Source organism: Salvelinus namaycush, chromosome 40 (assembly GCF_016432855.1).
Source record: "Salvelinus namaycush isolate Seneca chromosome 40, SaNama_1.0, whole genome shotgun sequence".
Classification (NCBI taxonomy): domain Eukaryota; kingdom Metazoa; phylum Chordata; class Actinopteri; order Salmoniformes; family Salmonidae; genus Salvelinus; species Salvelinus namaycush.
The window spans coordinates 13,892,089-13,915,034 of NC_052346.1; the positions used below are offsets into that span (position 1 = coordinate 13,892,089).

A 22,946-nucleotide genomic window follows, 5' to 3' on the forward strand; every position below is an offset into this window, starting at 1 on the left:
CCAAAATCAAATCTAGTCGGAAAATCAATTCCTTCACTCACGCCGCCAAACTTACCCTAGTAAAACTGACTATCCTACCGATCCTCGACTTCGGCGATGTCATCTACAAAATAGCTTCCAATACTCTACTCAGCAAACTGGATGCAGTTTATCACAGTGCCATCCGTTTTGTTACTAAAGCACCTTATACGACCCACCACTGCGACCTGTATGCTCTAGTCGGCTGGCCCTCGCTACATGTTCGTCGTCAGACCCACTGGCTCCAGGTCATCTACAAGGCTATGCTAGGTAAAGTGCCGCCTTATCTCAGTTCACTGGTCACGATGGCTACACCCACCCGTAGCACGTGCTCCAGCAGGTGTATCTCACTGATCATCCCTAAAGCCAAAACCTCATTTGGACACCTTTCCTTCCAGTTCTCTGCTGCCTGCGACTGGAACGAATTGCAAAAATCTCTGAAGTTGGAGACTTTTATCTCCCTCAACAACTTTAAACATCTGCTATCCGAGCAGCTAACCGATCGCTGCAGCTGTACATAGTCCATCGGTATATAGCCCACCCAATTTACCTACCTCACCCCCCATACTGCTTTTATTTATTTACTTTTCTGCTCTTTTGCACACCAGTATCTCTACTTGCACATGATCATCTGATGATTTATCACTCCAGTGTTAATCTGCTAAATTGTAATTATTCGATTTATTGCCTACCTCCTGCCTTTTGCACACATTGTATATAGATTCTCTTTTTTTCTACCATGTTATTGACTTGTTTGTTTACTCCATGTGTAACTCTGTGTTGTTGTCTGTTCACACTGCTATGCTTTATCTTGGCCAGGTCGCAGTTGCAAATGAGAACTTGTTCTCAACTAGCCTACCTGGTTAAATAACGGTGAAAAAAATATATAAAAAAATATGCCATAAAGTAGGATCAATGTGTTAGCCATCTTTCCTAAATAGTCTGAAATAAATTCATATTTCAGAATTCCTAAAGAACTGAGAAAGGCATGGTGTAACGGACTCCAGTTGTGGAAAAGCGTGAACGGAGTACAGACGCCACATTACTCAAGTTCCAGTTTGATTTATTAAAGATGAGAATAGAGACCGTACTAAACAAACACTTTCCAGTTCAGTTCAGTTCATATTCATTTTGTTCAGGCAAGGTGATGGAGTAAACATCTTTGGCACAGATCTGCAGACATTGTGGAGACATGGTACAGTATGCACTAATTACAAGAGACTGAAATAACATGGCTACTTTGTAGGAAATGACCTGGCTCAGAACAGCTCCATCCAAACATACCCCTAGCATCTACTCCCTAGACACTTCCATTAGCCCCTACCCCCCGGTACCATGTTTCCCAAAACATTAATATAGGAACATTTTTGTTCTAGCCCAGCACTAAGCCACCATCTGATTTATTGAATCTGGTGTGTTAGTGCTGGTGTAGGTCAAAGGGGAATAAACTAAGGGTGGATTTGTGAAGTCAACGTTGCTCCGTAGAGAGCGTCCTGATTCACAGACGTCTACACACATGGATTTCCTGGCACTAGGCTACAGATTACATTAAGACATTCACATTGTTTAGAGGTCAGCTGGATTGTGTGGTGGCTACCCTAAGCTTCTGATTGCATTCCAACTGGTCTTTAAAAACAGTCATGCTGCGCAGATTATCAGATGCTACAATGCCTGGATTATCAGAATCTCATCATAAGATTGATACATGTGACTGTTAAAAAAGACAGACTAGGAAGCAGAAAATGCCTTCGAGTGAAAAAAATAAACAAGTCCCTTTTCTATTTGCTGCAGGGTGGTCACCGGCAACTGATCACGTGACAGGATCCATTACATTCCTTCATCATGGGACATTACACATGTGGTTCTGTGTGTTTATTGGAGTTGAGGTGTCAGGCTTGTGGTCATACATCGTCACTGGTTCTTGTCATTCTTGAGGGCCTGGTTGACAGCTGGAGAGAAAAACATGAGTTATTAGTTTGACTGACAGATCTGGTGACCATGTGTGTACAGCTAGATTTACATTGCGGAGATGCGGGATAACTAAGTATCGTACTTTACATGTGAAGTAGAGTTCCGAGCAGTCCGACTGCTTCAGATGCCTGTTCTGAAGCAGTCAGATTCTCCCGGATAATTTTTTAGCCCGACATGCGATCACTTTACATTTGAACGCGCCATGGGTGACCATTACTCTAACAGTATTAATTTGCCTCGGCTGTGTTGGGGGGGGGGAAACTGAGGTGTCGGGAGCTGGGAATGTTATTTCCGCATCTCCACAATAGAAATCTAACTTGTGTGTCTGTGTCTCACCTTCTTTAGTGACAGTATCAGCCATGTTCTTGGCCTTATCACTCAGGTTGTTGACGACACTGTCCAGGGTGGCCTGGTGTCTGAGGAACACGGGACGGACCACACGGGAGTAGAGAATAGCAGAACCGTTCCACGTCACCGGAGCCATACACCACACCAGGAACAAACACTGTGGCAGAGGGGGATTGAGAGAGGGAGATTCATGATGTTTTGGCCTCCTGTTTATTGAATGTTACACACAAGTACCTTGCCAGCATAGTAGAAGGGGAACCAGGAGAGGAAGATGTCAGAGAAAGCTTCGGCGATACTGAAGAATCCGTAGACCACCCAGTAGGTCAACCACTGAGTGTCATCCTCTTTCTTCTTACTCTCTATGGCCTTGATTCTGATTGGACAACAGGACAAGTGATGAATGGAAATAAATAATTAAAATAAATAAATGTTTAACCCTTCACCTGGAGCATTTGATGTGAGCATGACAACACCACTTTTCAGATATGTTTTGAGGTGCTACTTACGAGAGGTACGCTGGGTAGACAAAGCCAATCAGGTTACAGAGGAGAGAGGCTCCGTAGCCAAACAACAGATACAGACTGATCAGAGAGACCACACCTAGATACAGAGAGAGATTCTTACCAGATATTTGTCAATCTGGAAACATTTCAAAGCATCTTCATATAATGATACATCCCTCTGTGTGTGTGTGTGTGTGTGTGTGTGTGTGTGTGTTAGAGTAGGATGTTGGATGAATAAACAGGTGTGAAACTCAATTAAAACGCTGACATTGACAAATTCAACGTTGATGTACATAAGACATCTAGTGTAACCATGTGGAATATGAACCATGGAACAGGAGTGAGATTCCACATAGATACTGGTCAGCTCTAACCTAAACCAACAAACTAGCAACTACATTAACCTACAGCCGTAAACGTCACGGTCTGTCAAATTAACCCTTCAAACATTTCAGTCAACGTACGTACAATGGAATCCCATGTAAAAAAAAAACTAGGCTCAATCTGAGTTTTAGAGCTGGACAGAGATAAGGAGAGAAGCAGCTGCTGCCTGCTATTGTAACCCTAGCTAGCAGGTAAACGGCTCCTGTTTGCATAGGAAAATCATTTAGACCTATGGCACCAGGTTTTTCCTCTGCAGGTTGTCTCATCAGTTATAGTCCAATACACCAATCAATCTAACCAAAAATCAATACACCTCATGATCTTTAAGACTGACGACCAGTGTCAGTTATGGCAGAAGGCTATATATGGTCACAAAACTATGATTTGGAAAAGCAGCACTGGGGCACATGGAAATTATTCTCAAATGTGTCATTGGTGTTTTGTTAAATTCCTGATTTGGAGTGCATCCAGTGTTGGTCATCCACAAACATGCTGCCACTCCCCACATACGGACCGTGACGCTACAGACTTAATCAAAAACCCATTCTCCCATAACAGGAAAAACAGAACAGAGGTTTGAATACCTTGCTATAAGAGTCCTTCATTGCGACTTGGCTACTTCAAGCAGCATGGCAGAGTAAAGCCAAGTCAGCCAAGTCGCAGAGTAAAGCCAAGTCAGCCAAGTCGCAGAGTAAAGCCAAGTCGCAGAGTAAAGAGGGTTAACCTTGGGAATTTCCATGAGCCCTAGTCTGGACATGACAATAGTCCTAGGCAGCATTTATATAGTAACTAACCAGTGCCTTCCCCTACCTCCACCCAACAGTTTACATTGCCCAGTGGACAACATCTGAATGTTTGGTGATGTGATCAGAGTCCATCCACAGACAGCAGTAGTGCAGACAGAGTCCCTCTCTGACGCAGATGGAAGACTAATGGGCTGGGGTTCCTTCTCCAGAAGAGCTTTAATAACTACACAGTATAGCCTACCAGAAACTTCTCCTCTAAGCTCCCGATACTGAACACACATTGGCCATAGAGAATTTCACACCAGACATCAAAGTATTTCACTTCATACCTGACCAGACCAAGGCACACACACACCTCTAAGGTATATTGACTTATATATATATATATTCTATTTTTTGCATATTAGGTCCAGTTAGTTCAGTAGTAAACAGAAAGTCCATCTCAGCCCAATGTAAAATTATGTTGTTGCTATCAGGACATTCCCATTAACATCAGTACTGGCAGACCTTGTGTCAATAACACCTCAAAAAGGACAACATAACAGAACTAGCCTAGTCTCAGATCTGTTCGTGCTCTTGTCAATGTCAACAATGAGTGAATGAGTAGGCATTATGGCACAAACAGACAGGCACAACAGCAGAACCTCTGAAGGAGCACAACTCAACTGAAGACAGCAGGTCACCCTAGAATCTGCCATCTCAACATAGCAGTTGGTATTTCTGTAGGAGGTATAAATACACCCCTTGGCTAGGGGCCAGCAGCTAGCTAGACATTGGAAGCAGCTAAATCGACCACTAACAGTGGATTAACTGCAGTCTAGGCCTCTCCGACCTTTGCTATTTCAAATGAGTGTCGTAAAATCATTTTGTTGGCAGCCTAGGCATATATGGTCATCAACAGTCACGTTTAAACAATATTTGGTCTGGTGACACCGTTTGTTTTCTGTGGTTTGTTTGTGTTAGGCCTAATTGGGCTAGTTTGCGTTACCGTTCATCAGCTGTTGCTGGTTGGTTAGTTACTTAGTTGTTTTGCTGACATGTCACATTAACTGTCATATGTGCTGACCTTGCCAAACCAGCCAACGTTGCAAAACGAGAAAGTGTCCACTAGCGGCTAGACTAGCGGGTGAAGTTACAATGTTTCAACATTGACAGAGAAACATTATAACCAAGCAACTGGCAATGTCCTACATTGCAAGTGGACTTAATATGAACTATTACCTGAAGCGATATATTTTTTCTGTATCCCAGTTTTCTCCTCCACCGTAGCTAGGAGATCTGTCACAAAGTTATTTTCATTCAACAAAGCCTCATAGCGGTTATGAAGTTGGGCAAACATTGTTGTAGTGGCGCCGTGTTGAACTTGTTGATTTTTGGATGCGTAGCCTACACAAACACAAATCCAACCAAAATGTCACGGTCAATTAACAAGCGAAAAACGTTAAAACTTTAAACATATGAAATAATTTACACACCGAATTATCCATGCGCGCCTACAAGCTGTTGGGAATATGATTCCAGGCGAAGCAAACGAGCGAGAGGGAGGAGTTTAATTAAGGTACAACCAATCAGAAAACGACTTGGTTGCCACCTAGTTGAAGCAACAGGTGATGAAATTCAATTTTTATTGCCGGCAGTAAAGTTCAGTTAACCATTATGCTTCTATTATCTGGTGAGTGGTGACTTTTATACTTTTCTGTTATTGCTAGGGCCATGTATTTTGGACTACCATGTCATGTAACCTAGATTTTAAGCTTTTTCCATAAATGAGAATTAGACCAAAAATGAAATAAATTGTTTGAGGATGGTGCTGTACCATCTGGCATAAAAAGAAAAGGGGACAGTTTGATGAAAAAGCTAGTCATTGAACATCTATCTATCTAGTTATTTATGTCAAAAAAGCAATAAAAGAACTTACAGGCCCAGTCTGGATTCTACAAACAGCTGACGCTGAGCCTGCCACTGTTTGACAAATTAACTTTATTCTCTGTCTGAACTGAACTTCAGCATGACGCCATTTTAGCACAAGAGGGCGCCATCAACCTGCAAATATGAGAGTCATCACTTTACAGTAGTTAGTAAGGCTCCAGTTAGGCTCGGCATCACCTGTAGGCCTACTCATTTGTGCAGTCTTTTGGATCCTGGCTATTAACATTTGAGGAACGGTATGCCAGCGGGAGATTCATCCTGAAATCAAATATAATTTGGGCTCAGCTTGACAAAACACTTTGGATGTAATATAATGTCTGACACATGTTTTTATTTGGTGGTGAACCTACCCTTTAATACATGATTTAGTTATCCTCCTATAATTGACCCCTAGAATGGAATGACTCACAGCTAACAGCAAAATAACAGATATAAAAGTTAACTCTCTGTCACCTGTCTCTCTGTCTCCTCTCTCTTTCACACCCAGCAGGTGTGTTTGCCCATAGAGTGGTGTATTGCATAGCTGTGGAGCCTCACTGCTCCTGACACTAAGACTGCAGTGTTATCATCGTTGTGTCCAGACAGTCTTCTTTGAGCCACAGATGATGAAGATGCTGATCAAGCTGGGGTTCCTCCTGACTCAGGTTGAGAATCTCATTGTGGTCTACTGGTTTTAATGGGCTTCTATATGTTTGCCCATGGAACATGATTCCAATGCCTTTATTTGGATTATTGTGACTACTCAAAGCTAATTACCCACTGTTTAAATTTCAGAGTCATCTGCACAACGTGTCCTGAATCAAGATGATGAATTGAAGTCAGTTCATCTGGGAGACAGCGTGTCTATCAAAGCTGTTGCAAGTTCAACCGGTATTGATGATGACATGAGCTGGTACCTGCTGAAACCTGGACAGGCTCCTAAACTCCTCATCTATACAGTAAAAACCCTTCAGTCTGGAACACCATCTAGATTCAGTGGCAGTAGATCAGGTACTGAGTACACTCTTACAATCACTGGTGTCCAAGCTGAAGATGCAGGAGATTACTATGGAATGGGTGATTATGGAGGCACAGAGGGTTTCACACTGATTTAGAGTCGTACAAAAACCTCCCTCAGTCAGACTGCACAGAGACTGTACTGCTGCAGCTGAGACCTACTGCAGGTGTTGAGGAACAACAGACTATGATATGAAACACTGGTTCACTGAACACACAACTCAGGTCCTGGTTATACGACATCACCAAGCATTAATTACCACCACTTTACCACAAATGGTCAGATAATGTGGTTCCCAGAATAGAGCACCTCTGTTCCCAGATATTCATAACCACCACTTTACCCCCATACTGAAAATCTGGTTACAACTCACACATGAATCTCAAATACACCAAATAGTTTAGTCACGATCATGACCAACAAGCAATATCCCATAACCTTCTACCATGTCTATAATGGTCAGATGATGTGGTTCTGCTCCTGTCCCCAGATATTCACTGTCCCAAGGGGGTCTACCCACTACCCACCCTCCCTCACCCCCTATCAACTTTCTAATTAAGCAATAAGGCACGAGGAGGTGTGGTATATTGCCAATACACCACGGCTAGGGGATGTTCTTATGCATGATGCAATGCGGAGTGCCTGGACACAGCCCTTAGCCGTGGTATATTGGCCATATACCACAAACCCCTGAGGTGCCTTATTGCTATTATAAACTGGCTACTAACGTAATTAGGCCAGTAAAAATGAATGATTTGTCATACTTGTGGTGTACGGTCTGGTATACCACGGTTGTCAGCCAATCAGCATTCAGGGCTCAAACCCCACATTTTATAATGTTAATTTTATTACAGAACAGTTTAGTCTTTGTTTTAACAACCACAAATGCACAGATATTCAGTTCTATTTCTTTTCATGGTAAAAATCAGGGTCACCTTGTTTGACATTAATACAAAGTATTTTATTTTGTTAACATTTCCAACCTAAATCAATAAAACACAGGTACAGATTTAAAGATGGAGAATCCCAGATTGATGACCAGGGTTGAAGCTCTAGATAGATATTTAGAATGACAGATAGGTAGGTGTTCTCTGTGTGCAGGGTGTCTACTGAGAGCAGTGGTGTGGCTCCAGTGTGTGAGTGACGGGGGTCTGGTCCTTTAGGGTGGCCTCACAGGTGACTGAGCCAGCCTTCCTCCACTGGTCAGTGGGGAGGGTGAGGCTGCTGCTCCAGCTGGAGTGACCGTCCTTCTCCAGGACCTCCAGGTCAACAACTTTAATATGAAGAAAAAATATATATATTCATATTGTATTTTTTTATTTAACTAGGCAAGTCAGTTAAGAACACATTCTTATTTACAATGACGGCCTAGGAACAATGGGTTTACTGCCTTGTTCAGGGGCAGAACGACAGATTTTTACCTTGTCAGCTCGGGGGTTCGATCTAGAAACCTTTCGGTTACAGGTCCAATGCTCTCACCACCTGCCGCCACAAAAATAGTCAGTAAAAAGACAGGTTATCTATTAATATTTTAATATATATTATACACTCTTTCACTTCAATCACATTTATGAAGCATGACCACCCACTACAGTCAGTGATGCGTTTAAGTAGAAGAAGAATGAAAACACTTACATGTAACTCAATACTATGGTAAATTCCAGGCCTTCCACAGATTTAGGTAAACTAATTTCTTCCATGTTTAAGATTATTGTTTTATATAGTTGCATTAACAGTTTTGTCATCTGTCCTGAGGTAGGCTATTTCCATAGAGAAGGTGATTTGCATTGGCAGCTCAGGATTCAGTGCTCTGGGAGTGTTTATAGCCTGTGAGTTTCAGACTGCAGGACTGAGAGCTGTCCTTCAACACAACAGAAACCATGACAACCATGATCACCATCTTCATCTGGACACTGGTCTGCTGCTGCCTCAAAGGTCTGTTGTTTTCTAACTCTTACAATGGAAAAATACATATTGTTGAGTGCCTTGTATAATCATTGAAATGGCTCTCAATTAATAAATGTCCCTGTATAAAATATTCTGAAATATAAATGATCTGTTATTTATACTCGTTGATCAATTTATATTTTTCCTCTTCAGGATCCAGAGGTCAGGTGACTGTGACTCAGCCTCCTGTTGTGACATTTTCTCCAGGAGACCCCGTCACTCTGACCTGTACAACCAACCCTGAAGTGTACACAGACAGTGATGGAGATGAATATGTGTTCTGATATCAACAGAGACCTGGGGAAGCTCCCAAACTCCTGATAGAATACGTAAAGACACGGCTAGATGGGATTCCTGCTAGATTCAGTGGCAGTGGGTCTGAGAGTGACTTCACTCTGACCATCAGTGGAGTCCAGGCTGAAGATGCAGCAGTTTACTACTGTTAGAGTTACCACAGTGGTAATGTGTTCACACAGTGATTTATAGACATACAAAAACCTGTACAAAATGACGCACATCACTGGTCCACTGAACACAGAACTACGGGTCTTGTTATATGACATCACCAAATATAACCACTTTACTAACTCACAGAAATAATGGTTACAAACTAGTTTCATAACCCTTCCAACCTCCCATGTCTACAAATGTTCCTTCTTATCAGGAAGATGCAGGTGAAATAGTCCCATTGAGGATGAATAATCCATATCATGTCAACATAAGATCATGTGTGAAGCAAAAAGGTTGGTGTGCCTCAATGCTTGGTTGATCAACCAGACACACACAGCTGGCCAACCCTTCCGTGGAGCAGTATTGAGTGTGTGTGTAAGTGCATGCGTGTGTTTGACTGAGATAGAGCCCTGTGAAACAGAAACATAGATTTGCATGGCCCCTCTCCCAGAATAGAGCAGTACACTCCCCAGATGTTCCCCCATCCTTAACACCACACCAGCGCTAGACCAGAGGAGGTCAAAGATCAAAGTCAGAGGTTAGATGTCAGTCACAGGTCATTTTATAGGTCACTGCAATAATCTTGTGTGTTGTGCACAGGAAGAGGTTGGACACAGGACGTCAGCCAGACTGGTAGAGGTCAAAGATTAAAAAGTCAGAAGTCAGTTCCCCAGGGAAGACAGTCAGTCCAACCCCAACTTGCCACCAGACTGCCTGTCACTTTATTGTAGCCAGCTTTTAGTTATCTTGCCAAAGAGACTAGTTGACAAGAGCACCATTTTCTAAGGTCAAATTGTACATCCTTAGTACCCACTAGAATTGCATGAGGAAGTATTAGATAACTAGTGATGTACATCTGAAGATTCATCATGAATTCATCAGGAATCAGCACTGAGCCAGATGGAAGTCCTTCATCCGAGTCTAGAATACCTCCAGGGTCACTGACAGGTCAGACAGTGGCAAAGGTCAACAGTTCCAAAGTCACATGCTCAGACAGACACACAACCTCCTAATGCCTCCACCAGTACCTGTCCTGTACCACACTGGGGCATCTCCCAGACCTGATCCTGAGTAAACTAGACTGGACATCAGTCAGAGGATAATATTCACCTCCAGGTGATATGTCTGACCTAGCAAGGTCAGAGGTCAGTTATGAAAGGTTACACCTTGCCTCTATGCCAGAAAGTTTAAGGCATTACAGCACATTACCATTCCATAAACCACTGAAGTCTGAAGCAATGTATTTTCTCTGTATCCCGTAACTAGGAGATGTGTCACATCGTTATTGACATTCAGAACAGCCTCATAGTGGTTATGAAGATGGGCAAACATTGTTGTGGTGGCGCCATGTTGAACTTGTTGATTTTCAGCTGTGAAGCCTACACAAACACAAATCAAACCAAAATGTTATTGTCAAGTAAACAAGCGTGAAACAAGCGTCACTACAGACCCAGGTTCGATCCCAGGCTTTGTCACAACCGACCGGGAGTGCCATAGGGCGGCGCACAATTGGCCCAGCGTCTTCTGGGTGAGGTGAGGGTTTGGCCGGGGGGCTTTACTTGGCTCCTCGAGCTCTAGCGACTTCTTGTGGTGGGCCGGGCGCCTGCAGGCTTACGCCGGTCGTCAGTTGAACGGCGTTTCCTCCAACACATTGGTTAAGCTTGAGGGTGTTAAGGAGTGTGGTAAATGGATTAGAAAGGGTAGTGTCAGTAGAGATACATCCTGGTTGTATGGTAAATGGATTAGAATGGGTAGTGCCAGTAGATATATATCCTGGTTGTATGATAAATGGATTAGAACGGGTAGTGTCAGTAGAGATACATCCTGGTTGTATAGTAAATGGATTTGAATGGGTAGTGTCTAGATATACATCCTGGTTGTATGGTAAATGGATTTGAATGGGTAGTGCCTAGATATACATCCTGGTTGTATGATAAATGGATTAGAATGGGTAGTGTCTGTATATATACATCCTTGTTGTATGATAAATGGATTAGAATGGGTAGTGTCTAGATATACATCCTGGTTGTATGATAAATGGATTAGAATGGGTAGTGTCTGTATATATACATCCTGGTTGTATGATAAATGGATTAGAATGGGTAGTGTCTGTATATATACATCCTGGTTGTATGATAAATGGATTAGAATGGGTAGTGTCTGTAGATATACATCCTGGTTGTATGATAAATGGATTAGAATGGGTAGTACCAGTAGATATACATCCTGGTTGTATGATAAATGGATTAGAATGGGTAGTGTCTGTAGATATACATCCTGGTTGTATGATAAATGGATTAGAATGGGTAGTGTCTAGATATATGTCCTGGTTGTATGATAAATGGATTAGAATGGGTAGTGTCTGTAGATATACATCCTGGTTGTATGATACATGGATTAGAATGGGTAGTGTCTGTATATATACATCCTGGTTGTATGATAAATGGATTAGAATGGGTAGTGTCTGTAGATATACATCCTGGTTGTATGATAAATGGATTAGAATGAGTAGTGTCTGTATATATACATCCTGGTTGTATGATAAATGGATTAGAATGGATAGTGTCTGTAGATATAAATCATTGTTGTATGATAAATTGATTAGAATGGGTAGTGTCTGTAGATATACATCCTGGTTGTATGATAAATGGATTAGAATGGGTAGTGCCTATATATATACATCCTGGTTGTATGATAAATGGATTAGAATGGGTAGTGTCTGTAGATATACATCCTGGTTGTATGATAAATGGATTAGAATGGGTAGTTTTTGTATATATACATCCTGGTTGTATGATAAATGGATTAGAATGGGTAGTGTCTGTAGATATACATCCTGGTTGTATGATACATGGATTAGAATGGGTAGTGTCTGTATATATATATCCTTGTTGTATGATAAATGGATTAGAATGGGTAGTGTCTGTAGATATACATCCTGGTTGTATGATACATGGATTAGAATGGGTAGTGTCTGTATATATACATCCTGGTTGTATGATAAATGGATTAGAATGGGTAGTGTCTGTAGATATACATCCTGGTTGTATGATAAATGGATTAGAATGGGTAGTGTCTGTATATATATATCCTTGTTGTATGATAAATGGATTAGAATGAGTAGTGTCTGTAGATATATATCCTGGTTGTATGATAAATGGATTAGAATGGGTAGTGTCTGTATATATATATCCTGGTTGTATGATAAATGGATTAGAATGGGTAGTGTCTGTATATATATATCCTTGTTGTATGATAAATGGATTAGAATGAGTAGTGTCTGTATATATATATCCTTGTTGTATGATAAATGGATTAGAATGGGTAGTGTCTGTAGACATACATCCTGGTTGTATGATAAATGGATTAGAATGGGTAGTGTCTGTAGATATACATCCTGGTTGTATGATACATGGATTAGAATGGATATATATATACATCCTGGTTGTATGATAAATGGATTTAGAATGGGTAGTGTCTGTAGATATAAGGGTCTTGTAATATGACATCACCAAGTATAACCACTTTACTAACTCACAGAAATAATGGTTACAAACTAGTTTCATAACCCTCCCAACCTTCCATGTCTACAAATGTTCCTTCTTATCAGAAAGATGCAGGTAAAATAGTCCTATTGAGGATGAATAATCCTTATCATGTCCACATAAAATCATGTGTGCAGCTAAATGTTCCTAAGTGTTGGTGTGCCTCAGTGCTTGGTTGACCAACCAGACACACACAGCTGGCCAAGACTTCTGTGCAGCAGTATAGTGTGTTTGTGTAAGTGCATGCGTCTGTGTGACAGAGATAGAGCCTTGTGAAACAGAAACTTAGATTTGCATGGCCCCTCTCCCAGAATAGAGCAGTACACTCCCCAGATGTTCCCCCATCCTTAACACGACACCAGAGCTAGACCAGGAGGTTGGACAGTGGACATCAGACAGACTGACAGAGGGGAAAGATCAGAAGTTAATATGACAGTCTCAGGTCATTTCATAAGTCAGTTCACTAGTCTTGTGGTGTTGTGTGGTGTGGAAACGGTTGTGCACCGGCAGTCAGCCAGACTGGTTGAGTTCAAAGGTCAAATGGAGAGAGACAGTGACATACTGCAGTTTGGCGGGCCGCGGCAAGGAGAGGTGGAGCTAACTTCCTACAATTCTACACATTTTGCCATGAGGATGAGAGAATATGATGCTGTTTAAAGCTAATTTCCTGCAATTCCACACACACACTGCCACACAAAGATATTCAGACCCCATGGATTTCTTCACTTTCATTTTGTTTATTTTTTATATTCCAAAACATGCATCTTGTACACTGAAAAGGAATACACTTTTTGGCCTAAATTCAAAGCCTTGTTCAGGGCAAATCCGACACAAATCACCACATTTTCAAGCATGGTGGTGGCTGCATCATGGTATGGGTATGCTTAACCCCGGCAAATACTGAGGAATTTTTCAGGATAAAAAGAAACGGAAGGGAGCTAAGCTTTCCACCAGAGACTGGGAGAGGAATTATCCTTTCAGCAGGACAATAACCTACAACAAAAGGCCAAATCCTGAATAGCCAAGTTAGTTTTGACTTAAATCTGTATGAAAACTTATGGCTGTAACGGTACTCGTCCTCGTCTGATGACGAGTATGAAAGATCGAACCAATGTGCAGCTTGGTAAGTGTCCATTTTAATGAAATCCAACTGAACATGAACACTGAATGACAAAACAACAAAAGAGAATGAATGAGACTGAATCAGCTGCCTCTGATTGAGAACCATACTAGGCCAAACACAGAAATACAAAACCTAGACTATAAAACATAGAATGCCCACCCCAACTCACGCCCTGACCAAACTAAAATAAAGACATAAAAAAGGAACTAAGGTCAGAACGTGACAGTACCCCCCCCCCCCCCCCCCCCCCAAAGGTGCGGACACCGGCCGCAAAACCTGAACCTATAGGGGAGGGTCTGGGTGGGCATTTCACCGCGGTGGCAGCTCTGGTGCGGGACGTGGACCCCACTCCACCATAGTCTTGGCCCACTTAGGTCCCCAGACTGGGGACCCTTGCAGCGGGCCCCGAATAGACGGGAGACTCTGGCAGCGCCGGAGTGAAGGGCGACTCTGGCAGCTCCGGAGTGAAGGGCGACTGGCAGCTCCGGACCGACGGGCGACTCTGGCAGCTCTGGACCGACGGGCGGCTTTGGCAGCTCCTGACCGACGGGCGGCTCTGGCAGCTCCTGACCGACGGGCGGCTCTGGCAGCTCCTGACCGACGGGCGGCTCTGGCAGCTCCTGACTGACGGGTGGCTCTGGCAGCTCCTGACAGACGGGCGGCTCTGGCAGCTCAGCACAGACGGGCGGCTCTGGCAGCTCAGGACAGACGGGCAGCTCTGGCAGCTCAGGACAGACGAGAGAACCTGGAGGGAGGAGACGGAGAGACAGCCTGGTGCGTGGGGCTGCCACAGGACCCACCAGGCTGGGGAGACCTACAGGAGGCCTGGTGTGTGGAGGAGGCACCGGATGGACCGTGCTGTGGGGGAGCACTGGAGCTCTGGTGCGCAGCCTTGGCACCACTCCTCCAGGCTGGATGACCACTTTAGCCCGGACCCTCCAGAGTGCAGGCACAGGTTGAACCGGGCTGTGGGTGAGCACTGGAGATCTGGTGCATACTACTCGCACCTCTCCCTTAGGCTCAATGCCCACATTCGCCCGGCACGGGCGGAGCGCAGGCATAGGACGCACTGCACCCTCCCAGCGCCCCGGAGACACAGCACGCAGAGCCGGTGCAGGATACCCTGGACCGAAACGACGTACCGGAGACCAGACACGCTGAGCCGGCACAACACGCCCTGGCTGGATGCCCACTCTCGCATGGCACTTGCGGGGGGCTGGCCTATAGCGCTCTGGGCTATGAGCGCGTCCTGGTGACACCGTGCGCTCCACCGCATAACACGGTGCCTGACCAGTACAACGCTGCTTTCGGTAAGCACGAGGAGTGGGCTCAGGTCTCCAACCTGACTCCGCCAACCTTCCCGTGTGCCCCCCCAAATTTGGGGGGCTGCCTCTCGTGCCTCTCGCGCTGCCGTGCTACCTCCTCATATCGCCGCCGCTCAGCTCTCGCTGCCTTCAGTTCTTCCTTGGGGCGGCGATATTCCCCAGCCTGTGCCCAGGGTCCCTTACCGTCTAGCATCTCCTCCCAAGTCCAGGAGTCCAGAACCGTCTGCTAAAGACATAAAAAAGGAACTAAGGTCAGAACGTGACAATGGCACGTTATGAAAATTGCTGTATAGTCAAAAGAGTAATGGGCAAATATTGCACAATGCAGGTGTGGAAAGCTCTTAGAGACTTACCCAAGAAGACTCACAGTTGTAATCACTGTCAAAGGTGTTTCTAACATGTATTGATTCTGGGAGCTGAATACTTATGCAACAACTATATTTTAGCTATTATATTTCTTTACATTTTTTAAAAATATTACATTTTTCTTGCACTTTGACATTAGAGTATTTTGTGTAGATTGCTGACATAAAATAGCAATTTAATCCATTCTAATCCCACTTTGTATAAAATGTGAAGAAATCCTAGGCGTCTGAATACTTTTGTAAGGCACTTTATTGCCATGGGGCAGACAGAAAAATGTGCAGTTTTTAGCTAATCTCATGCTATTCTACACACAAGTTCACAGAACAGGACCGCCGAGTGCTGAAGCGTGTAGCGTGTAAAAATTGTATATCCTCGGTTACAACACTCACTACCAAGTTCCAAACTGCCTTTGGAAGCAACGTCAGCCCAATAACTGTTCGTCAGGAGCTTCATGAAATGGGTTTCCATGGCCAAGCAGCCGCACACAAGCCTAAGATCACCATGCTCAATGCCAAGCGTCGCCGCCGTTGGACTCTCAAATCAAATCAAATTGTATTAGTCACGTGCGCCGAATACAACAGGTGTAGTAGACCTTACAGTGAAATGCTTACTTACGAGCCCCTAAAAAAATACAGATAAGAATAAGAAATAAAGGTAACAAGTAATTAACTTCTCTAGGGTAGGGGGCAGCATTCGGAATTTTGGATGAAATGCATGCCCAAATTAAACGGCCTGTTTCTTGGGCCCAGAAGATATGATATGCATATAACTGGTAGTTTTGGATAGAAAACACTCTAAAGTTTCCAAAACTGTTAAATAGTGTCTGTGAGTTTAACAGAACTGATTTGGCAGGCAAAAACCTGAGAAAAATCCATTCAGGAAGTAGTTTTTCTTTTTGGTTTGTAGTTTTCTATTCAATGCCATTACAGTATCCCTTGACTTAGGACTCAACTTGCAGTTTCTATGCCTTCCACTAGATGTCAACAGTCTTTAGAATGTGTTTCAGTCTTGTATTCCGAAAAATTAGGAAGTAAGAGGAGTCTGAATGAGTGGACCCTAAAGTTTCACGGAGCTTTTTCCTGCGCAAGACCGAGAGAGTGCGTTTCTTGTTTACATTTTATATTGACTACGTTATTGTCCGGTTGAAATAGTATCAATTATTTAGGCTAAAAACAACCTGAGGTTTGAATATAAACATCGTTTGACATGTTTCTATGAACTTTACGGATACAATTTGGATTTTTTTGTCTTCCTGTTTTGACTGCGTTTCAGCCTGTGGATTACTGAAGAAAACGCGCGAACAAAACGGAGGTTTTGGGGTATAAAGAGACTATCGAACAAGAGGAACATTTATTGAGTAAATGAATGTCTGCTGAGTGCAACCATATGAATATCATCAAAGGTAAGGGATTAATTTTTATCTCTATTTCTAAATTGTGTAGCTGTTCTATCTGGCTGGCTACTGTTTGTAATGATTTGTCTTGTGGGCTATGTTCTCATAATCGTAATGTATGCTTTCGCCGTAAAGCATTTTTTAAATCTGAGACCGTGGTTGGATTCACAAGAAGTTAATCTTTAAACCTGTGTAAAATACGTTTTGTTTTCTGAATTTTTATAATGAGTATTTCTGTATTTGAATTTGGCGCCCAGCAGTTTCACTGGCTGTTGAAGGGGTGGGACGCTACCGTCTCACGTGCCCAAGAGAGCTTAAAGAGCAGCAGTAAAATAACAATATATATATATATAAAAGGGGGGTACCGGTACAGAGTCAATGTGCGGGGGCACCGGTTAGTTGAGGTAATATGTACATGTAGGTAGAGTTATTAAAGTGACTATGCATAGATGATAACAACAGGGAGTAGCAGCAGTGTAAAAGAGGGGGGGCAATGCAAATAGTCTAGGTAGACATTTGATTAGGTGTTCAGGAGTCTTATGGCTTGGGGGTAGAAGCTGTTTAGAAGCCTCTTGGACCTAGACTTAGCGCTCCGGTACCGCTTATATTGCGGTAGCAGAGAGAACAGTCTATGACTAGGGTGGATGGAGTCTTTGACAATTTGTAGGGCCTTCCTCTGACACCGCCTGGTATAGAGGTCCTGGATGGCCAGTGATGTACTGGGCCGTTCGCACTACCCTCTGTATTGCCTTGCGGTCGGAGGCCGAGCAGTGATGCAACCAGTCACAGGCAGTGATGCAACCAGTCAGGATGCTCTCGATGGTGCAGCTGTAGAACCCTTTGAAGATTTGAGGACCCATGCCAAATCATTTCAGTCTCCTGAGGGGGAATAGTTTTTGTCGTGCCCTCTTCACGACTGTCTTGGTGTGCTTGGACCATGTTAGTTTGTTGGTGATGTGGACGCCAAGGAACCTCTCAACCTGCTCCACTGCAGCCCTGTTGAATGAAAAGGGGGCGTGCTCGGTCCTCTTTTTCCTGTAGCCCACAATCATCTCCTTTGTCTTGATCACGTTGAGGGAGAGGTTGTTGTCCTGGCACCACACGGCCAGGTCTCTGACCTCCTCCCTATAGGCTGTCTCATCGTTGTCTGTGATCAGGCCTACCTCTGTTGTGTCATCGGCAAACTTAATGATGGTGTTGGAGTCGTGCCTGGCCATGCAGTCATGAGTGAACAGGGAGTACAGGAGGGGTCTGAGCACGCACTCCTGAGGGGCCCCTGTGTTGAGGATCAGCGTGGCAGATGTGCTGTTACCTACCCTTACCACCTGGAGGCGGCCAATCAGGAAGTCCAGGATCCAGTTGCAGAGGGAGGTGTTTAGTCCCAGGGTCCTTAGATATTTGATGACCTTTGAGGGCACTATGGTGTCAATGAATAGCATTCTCACATAGGTGTTCCTTTTGTCCAGGTGGGAAAGGGCAGTGTGGAGTGCAATAGAGATTGCATCATTTATGGATCTGTTGGGGCGGTATGCAAATTGGAGTGGGTCTAGGGTTTCTGGGATAATGGTGTTGATGTGAGCCATGACCAGCCTTTCGAAGCACTTCATGGCTACAGACGTGAGTGCTACGGGTCGGTAGTCATTTAGTCAGGTTACCTTAGTGTTCTTGGGCACAGGCACTATGGTGGTCTGCTTTAAACATATTGGTATTACAGACTCGGACAGGGAGAGGTTGAAAATGTCAGTGAAGACACTTGCCAGTTGGTCAGCGCATGCTCGCAGTACACGTCCTGGTAATCAGTCTGGCCCTGCGGCCTTGTGAATGTTGACCTGTTTAAAGGTCTTACTCACATCGGCTGCGGAGAGCGTGATCACACAGTCTTCCAGAACAGCTGGTGCTCTCATGCATGTTTCAGTGTTATTTGCCTCATAGAGAGCATAGAAGTAGTTTAGCTCGTCTGGTAGGCTCGTGTCACTGGGCAGCTCTCGGCTGTGCTTCCCTTTGTAGTTTGTAATGGTTTGCAAGCCCTGCCACATCCGACGAGCATCAGAGCCGGTGTAGTACGATTCGATCTTAGTCCTGTATTGACACTTTGCCTGTTTGATGGTTCTACGGAGGACACAGCAGGATTTCTTATCAGCTTCCGGGTTAGAGTCCCGCTCCTTAAAATGGCAGCTCTAGCCTTTAGCTCAGTGCGGATGTTGCCTGTAATCCATGGCTCTGGTTGGGGTTATGTACGGGGTGGCAGGTAGTCTAATGGTTAGTGCGTTGGACCAGTAACCGAAAGGTTGCTAGATCAAATCCATGAGCTGATAAGGTCAAAATCTGTCGTTCTACCCCTGAACAAGGCAGTTAACCCACTGTTCCTAGGCTGTCATTGTAAATAAGAATTTGTTGTTAACTGACTTGCCTAGTTAAATAAAACATGTATGTCTGGGGATGATGTCATTGATGCACTTATTGATGAAGCCAATGACTGATGTGGTGTACTCCTCAATGCCATTGGAGGAATCCCAGAACATATTCCAGTCTGTACTAGCAAAACAGTTCTATAGCTTAGCATCTGACCACTTTTTTATTGATCTAGTCACTGCTTTAGTTTTTGCTTGTAAGCAGGAATCAGGAGGATAGAATTATCATCAGATAATTACCCTCAAATGGAGGGCGAGGGAGAGCTTTGTATGCGTCTCTGTGTGTGGAGTAAAGGTGGTCCAGAGTTTTTTTCCTCTGGTTGTACTTTTAACATGCTGATAGAAATTTGGTCAAACGGATTTAAGTTTCCTTGCATTAAAGTCCCTGGCTACTAGAAGTGCCACCTCTGGGTGAGCGTTTTCTTGTTTTCTTATGGTGGAATACAGCTCATTCAGTGCTGTTTTAGTGCCAGCCTCTGACTGTGGTGGTATGTAACAACTACAAAAAATACAGACGAAAACTCTCTAGGTAGGTAGTGTGGTCTACAGTTTCTCATGCGATACTCTACCTCAGGCGAGAAATAGCTTGAGACTTCCTGAGATATTGTGCACCAGCTGTTTTTTTTACAAAAATACATAGTCCGCCGCCCCTTGTCTTACCAGACGCCGCTGTTCTATCCTGCCGGTGCAGCGTATAACCAGCCAGCTGTATGTTGATAGTGTCATCGTTCAGCCACATCTCCGTGAAGCATAAGATATTACAGTTTTGAATGTCCCATTGGTAGTTTAATCTTCCGCGTAGGTCATCTATTTTATTGTCCAAAGATTGCGTGTTTGCTAGCAGAATGGAAGGAACTGGGGGTTTATTCGATTGCCTACGAATTCTCAGAAGGCAGCCGGCCCTCTGGCCCCTTTTTCTCCTCCTCTTCACGCAAATCACGGGGATCTGGGCCTGTTCCAGAGAAAGCAGTATATCGTTCGCGTTGGCCTCGTCAGACTCGTTAAAGGAAAAAAAGGATTCTGCCAGTCCGTTGTGAGTAATCGCAGTCCTGATGTCCAGAAATTATTTTCGGTCATAAGAGACAGTAGCGGCAACATTATGTACAAAATAAGTTTAAAAAATAAGTTACAAACGAACAGTGGAACAAACGAACAGTGGAACAAATAAACAAACACGAACAGTGGAAACGCATTCTCTGGATTGATGAATCACACTTCCCTATCTTGCAGTCTAACAGACAAATCTGTGTTTAGCGGGTGCCAGGTGAATACTAACTGCCCAAAGGCATAGTGCCAGCTGTAAAGTTTGGTGGAGGAGGAAAAATGGTCTGGGGCTGTTTTTCATGGTTCGGGCCCCTTTGTTCCAGTGAAGGGAAAACTTAATGTTGCAGAATATAATGACATTCTAGACGATTCTGTGCTTCTCACTTCGTGGCAACAGTTTGGGGAAGTCCCTATAATGTTTCAGCATAACAATGCCCTCGTGCACAAAGCGAGGTCCATACAGAATTGGTTTGTTGAGAACAGTATGGAAGAACTTGACTTGCCTGCACAGAGCCCTGACCTCAACCCCATCGAACACCTTTGGGATGAATTGGAACGCCGGCTGTGAGCCAGGGGTAATCGCCCAACATCAGTGCCTGATCTCACTAATGCTCTTGTAGCTGAATGGAAGCAAGACTCAGCAGCAATATTCCAACATCTAGTGGAAAGACTTCCCAGAAGAGTGGAGGCTGTTATAGCAGCAAAGGGGGGATCAACTCCATATTAATGCCTATGATATTGGAATGAGACGTTCGACGAGCAAGTGTCCACATACTTTTGGTCATGTAGTGTAAGTACAGTTGAAGTCGGAAGTTTACATACACTTAGGTTGGAGTAATTAAAACTCGTTTTTCAACCACTCCACAAATGTCTTGTTAACAAACTATAGTTTTGGGACCACGCAGCTGTCACACCGCTCAGGAAGGAGACGAACGTAGAGATGGACGTACTTGGGTGAGAAAAGTGCAAATCAATCCCAGAACAACAGCAAAGGACCTTGTGAAGATGCTGGAGGAAACAGGTACAAAAGTATCAATATCCACAGTAAAACAAGTCCTATATCGACATAACCTGAAAGGTCGCTCAGCAAGGAAGAAGCCACTGCTCCAAAACCGCCATAAAAAAGCAAGACTACGGTTTGCAACTGCACATGGGGACAAAGATCGTACTTTTTGGAGAAATATCCTCTGGTCTGATGAAACAAAAATAGAACTATTTGGCAAAAATGACCATTGTTATGTTTGGAGGAAAAAGGGGGAGGCTTGCAAGCCGAAGAACACCATCCCAACCGTGAAGCACAGGGGTGGCAGCATCATGTTGTGGGGGTGCTTTGCTGCAGGAGGGACGGGTGAACTTCACAAAATAGATGGCATCATGAGGGAGGAAAATTGTGGATATATTGAAGCAACATCTCAAGATGTCAGTCAGGAAGTTAGAGCTTGGTCGCAAATGGGTCTTCCAAATGGACAATGACACCATGCATACTTCCAAAAGTTGTGGCAAAATGGCTTAAGGACAACTAAGTCAAGGTATTGGAGTGGCCATCACAAAGCCCTGACCTCCAATCCTATAGAATTTGAGGGCAGAACTGAAAAAGCGTGTGCGAGCAAGGAGGCCTACAAACCTGACTCAGTTACACCAGCTCTGTCAGGGGGAATGGGCTAAAATTCACCCAACTTATTGTGGGAAGCTTGTGGAAGGCAACCCAAAATGTTTGACCTGAGTTAAAAAATTTAAAGGCAATGCTACCAAATACTAATTGAGTGTATGTAAACTTCTGACCCACTGGGAATGTGATGAAAGAAATAAAAGCTGAAATAAGTCATTCTCTCTACTACTATTATGACATTTCACATTCTTAAAATAAATTGGTGATCCTAACTGACCTAAAACAGGGCATTTTTACTTGGATTAAATGTCAGGAATGGTGAAAAACTGAGTTTAAATGTATTTGGCTAAGGTATTTTGTAAACTTCCGACTTCAACTGTATCTCTCTCTCTATTTGTTTCTATTCCTGTGTCTCTCTCGCTCTTCTCTTTCTCCCTTTCTGTTTCTTATACCCAGCAGGTGTGTGTTTTCCTATAGAGTGGTGTTTTGCATAGCTGTGGAGCCTCACTGCTCCTGACACTCAAGACTGCAGTGTTATCATCGTTGTGTCCAGTCTGCTCACTCCTCTCAGAAACACAGATTATGACGATGAAGACGATGAAGATGATATCACTGATTCCACTGCTGATCATACTGGGGTTCCTGACTCAGGGTGAGATACTCTCAGCATCTCTCCCTATGGTCTACTGGTTTTAATGGGCTGTACATGTTTGAAAATTGAAAACTTTTTCAATGCCTTTTATATGGATTTTCAAGACAACTCAAAGCTAATTTCTCCGTTTCAATTTCAGAGTCATCTGCACAACGTGTCCTGAATCAAGCTGATGAATCTAAGTC

The 22,946-nt window shown here is 43.7% G+C and overlaps 1 protein-coding gene across 2 annotated transcripts; it reads right to left on the bottom strand.

Annotated features, from left to right (window-relative positions):
- Window positions 1-1,064: 1,064 nt before the first annotated feature.
- Window positions 1,065-5,529, bottom strand: LOC120033435 (receptor expression-enhancing protein 6-like). Of its 2 annotated transcripts, XM_038979794.1 has the most exons (6): window positions 5,446-5,529; window positions 5,192-5,356; window positions 2,844-2,937; window positions 2,572-2,710; window positions 2,326-2,494; window positions 1,065-1,967 (listed from the first exon to the last, which is right to left on the bottom strand). In XM_038979794.1, exons 2-6 carry the CDS (start codon window positions 5,307-5,309, stop codon window positions 1,930-1,932), a joined length of 558 nt encoding a protein of 185 aa, XP_038835722.1. In that variant the 5' UTR covers window positions 5,310-5,356; window positions 5,446-5,529; the 3' UTR covers window positions 1,065-1,929. The 2 variants fall into 2 exon arrangements, with proteins under 2 accessions (XP_038835722.1, XP_038835723.1); XM_038979795.1 differs by lacking the exon at window positions 5,446-5,529 and having other exon boundaries at window positions 5,192-5,439.
- Between the last annotated feature and the right edge of the window lie 17,417 nt (window positions 5,530-22,946).

What these genes read in the sequence shown, in the direction of transcription:
- LOC120033435 (XM_038979794.1), bottom strand. Translation starts at nt 5,309, where the DNA reads ATGTTTGCCCAACTTCATAACCGCTATGAGGCTTTGTTGAATGAAAAT. An exon ending in GTCTACCCAGCGTACCTCTC is followed by an intron (nt 2,711 to 2,843) that starts GTAAGTAGCACC and finishes TTGTCCAATCAG; the next exon opens with AATCAAGGCCATAGAGAGTA. An exon ending in TGATACTGTCACTAAAGAAG is followed by an intron (nt 1,968 to 2,325) that starts GTGAGACACAGA and finishes TTTTCTCTCCAG; the next exon opens with CTGTCAACCAGGCCCTCAAG.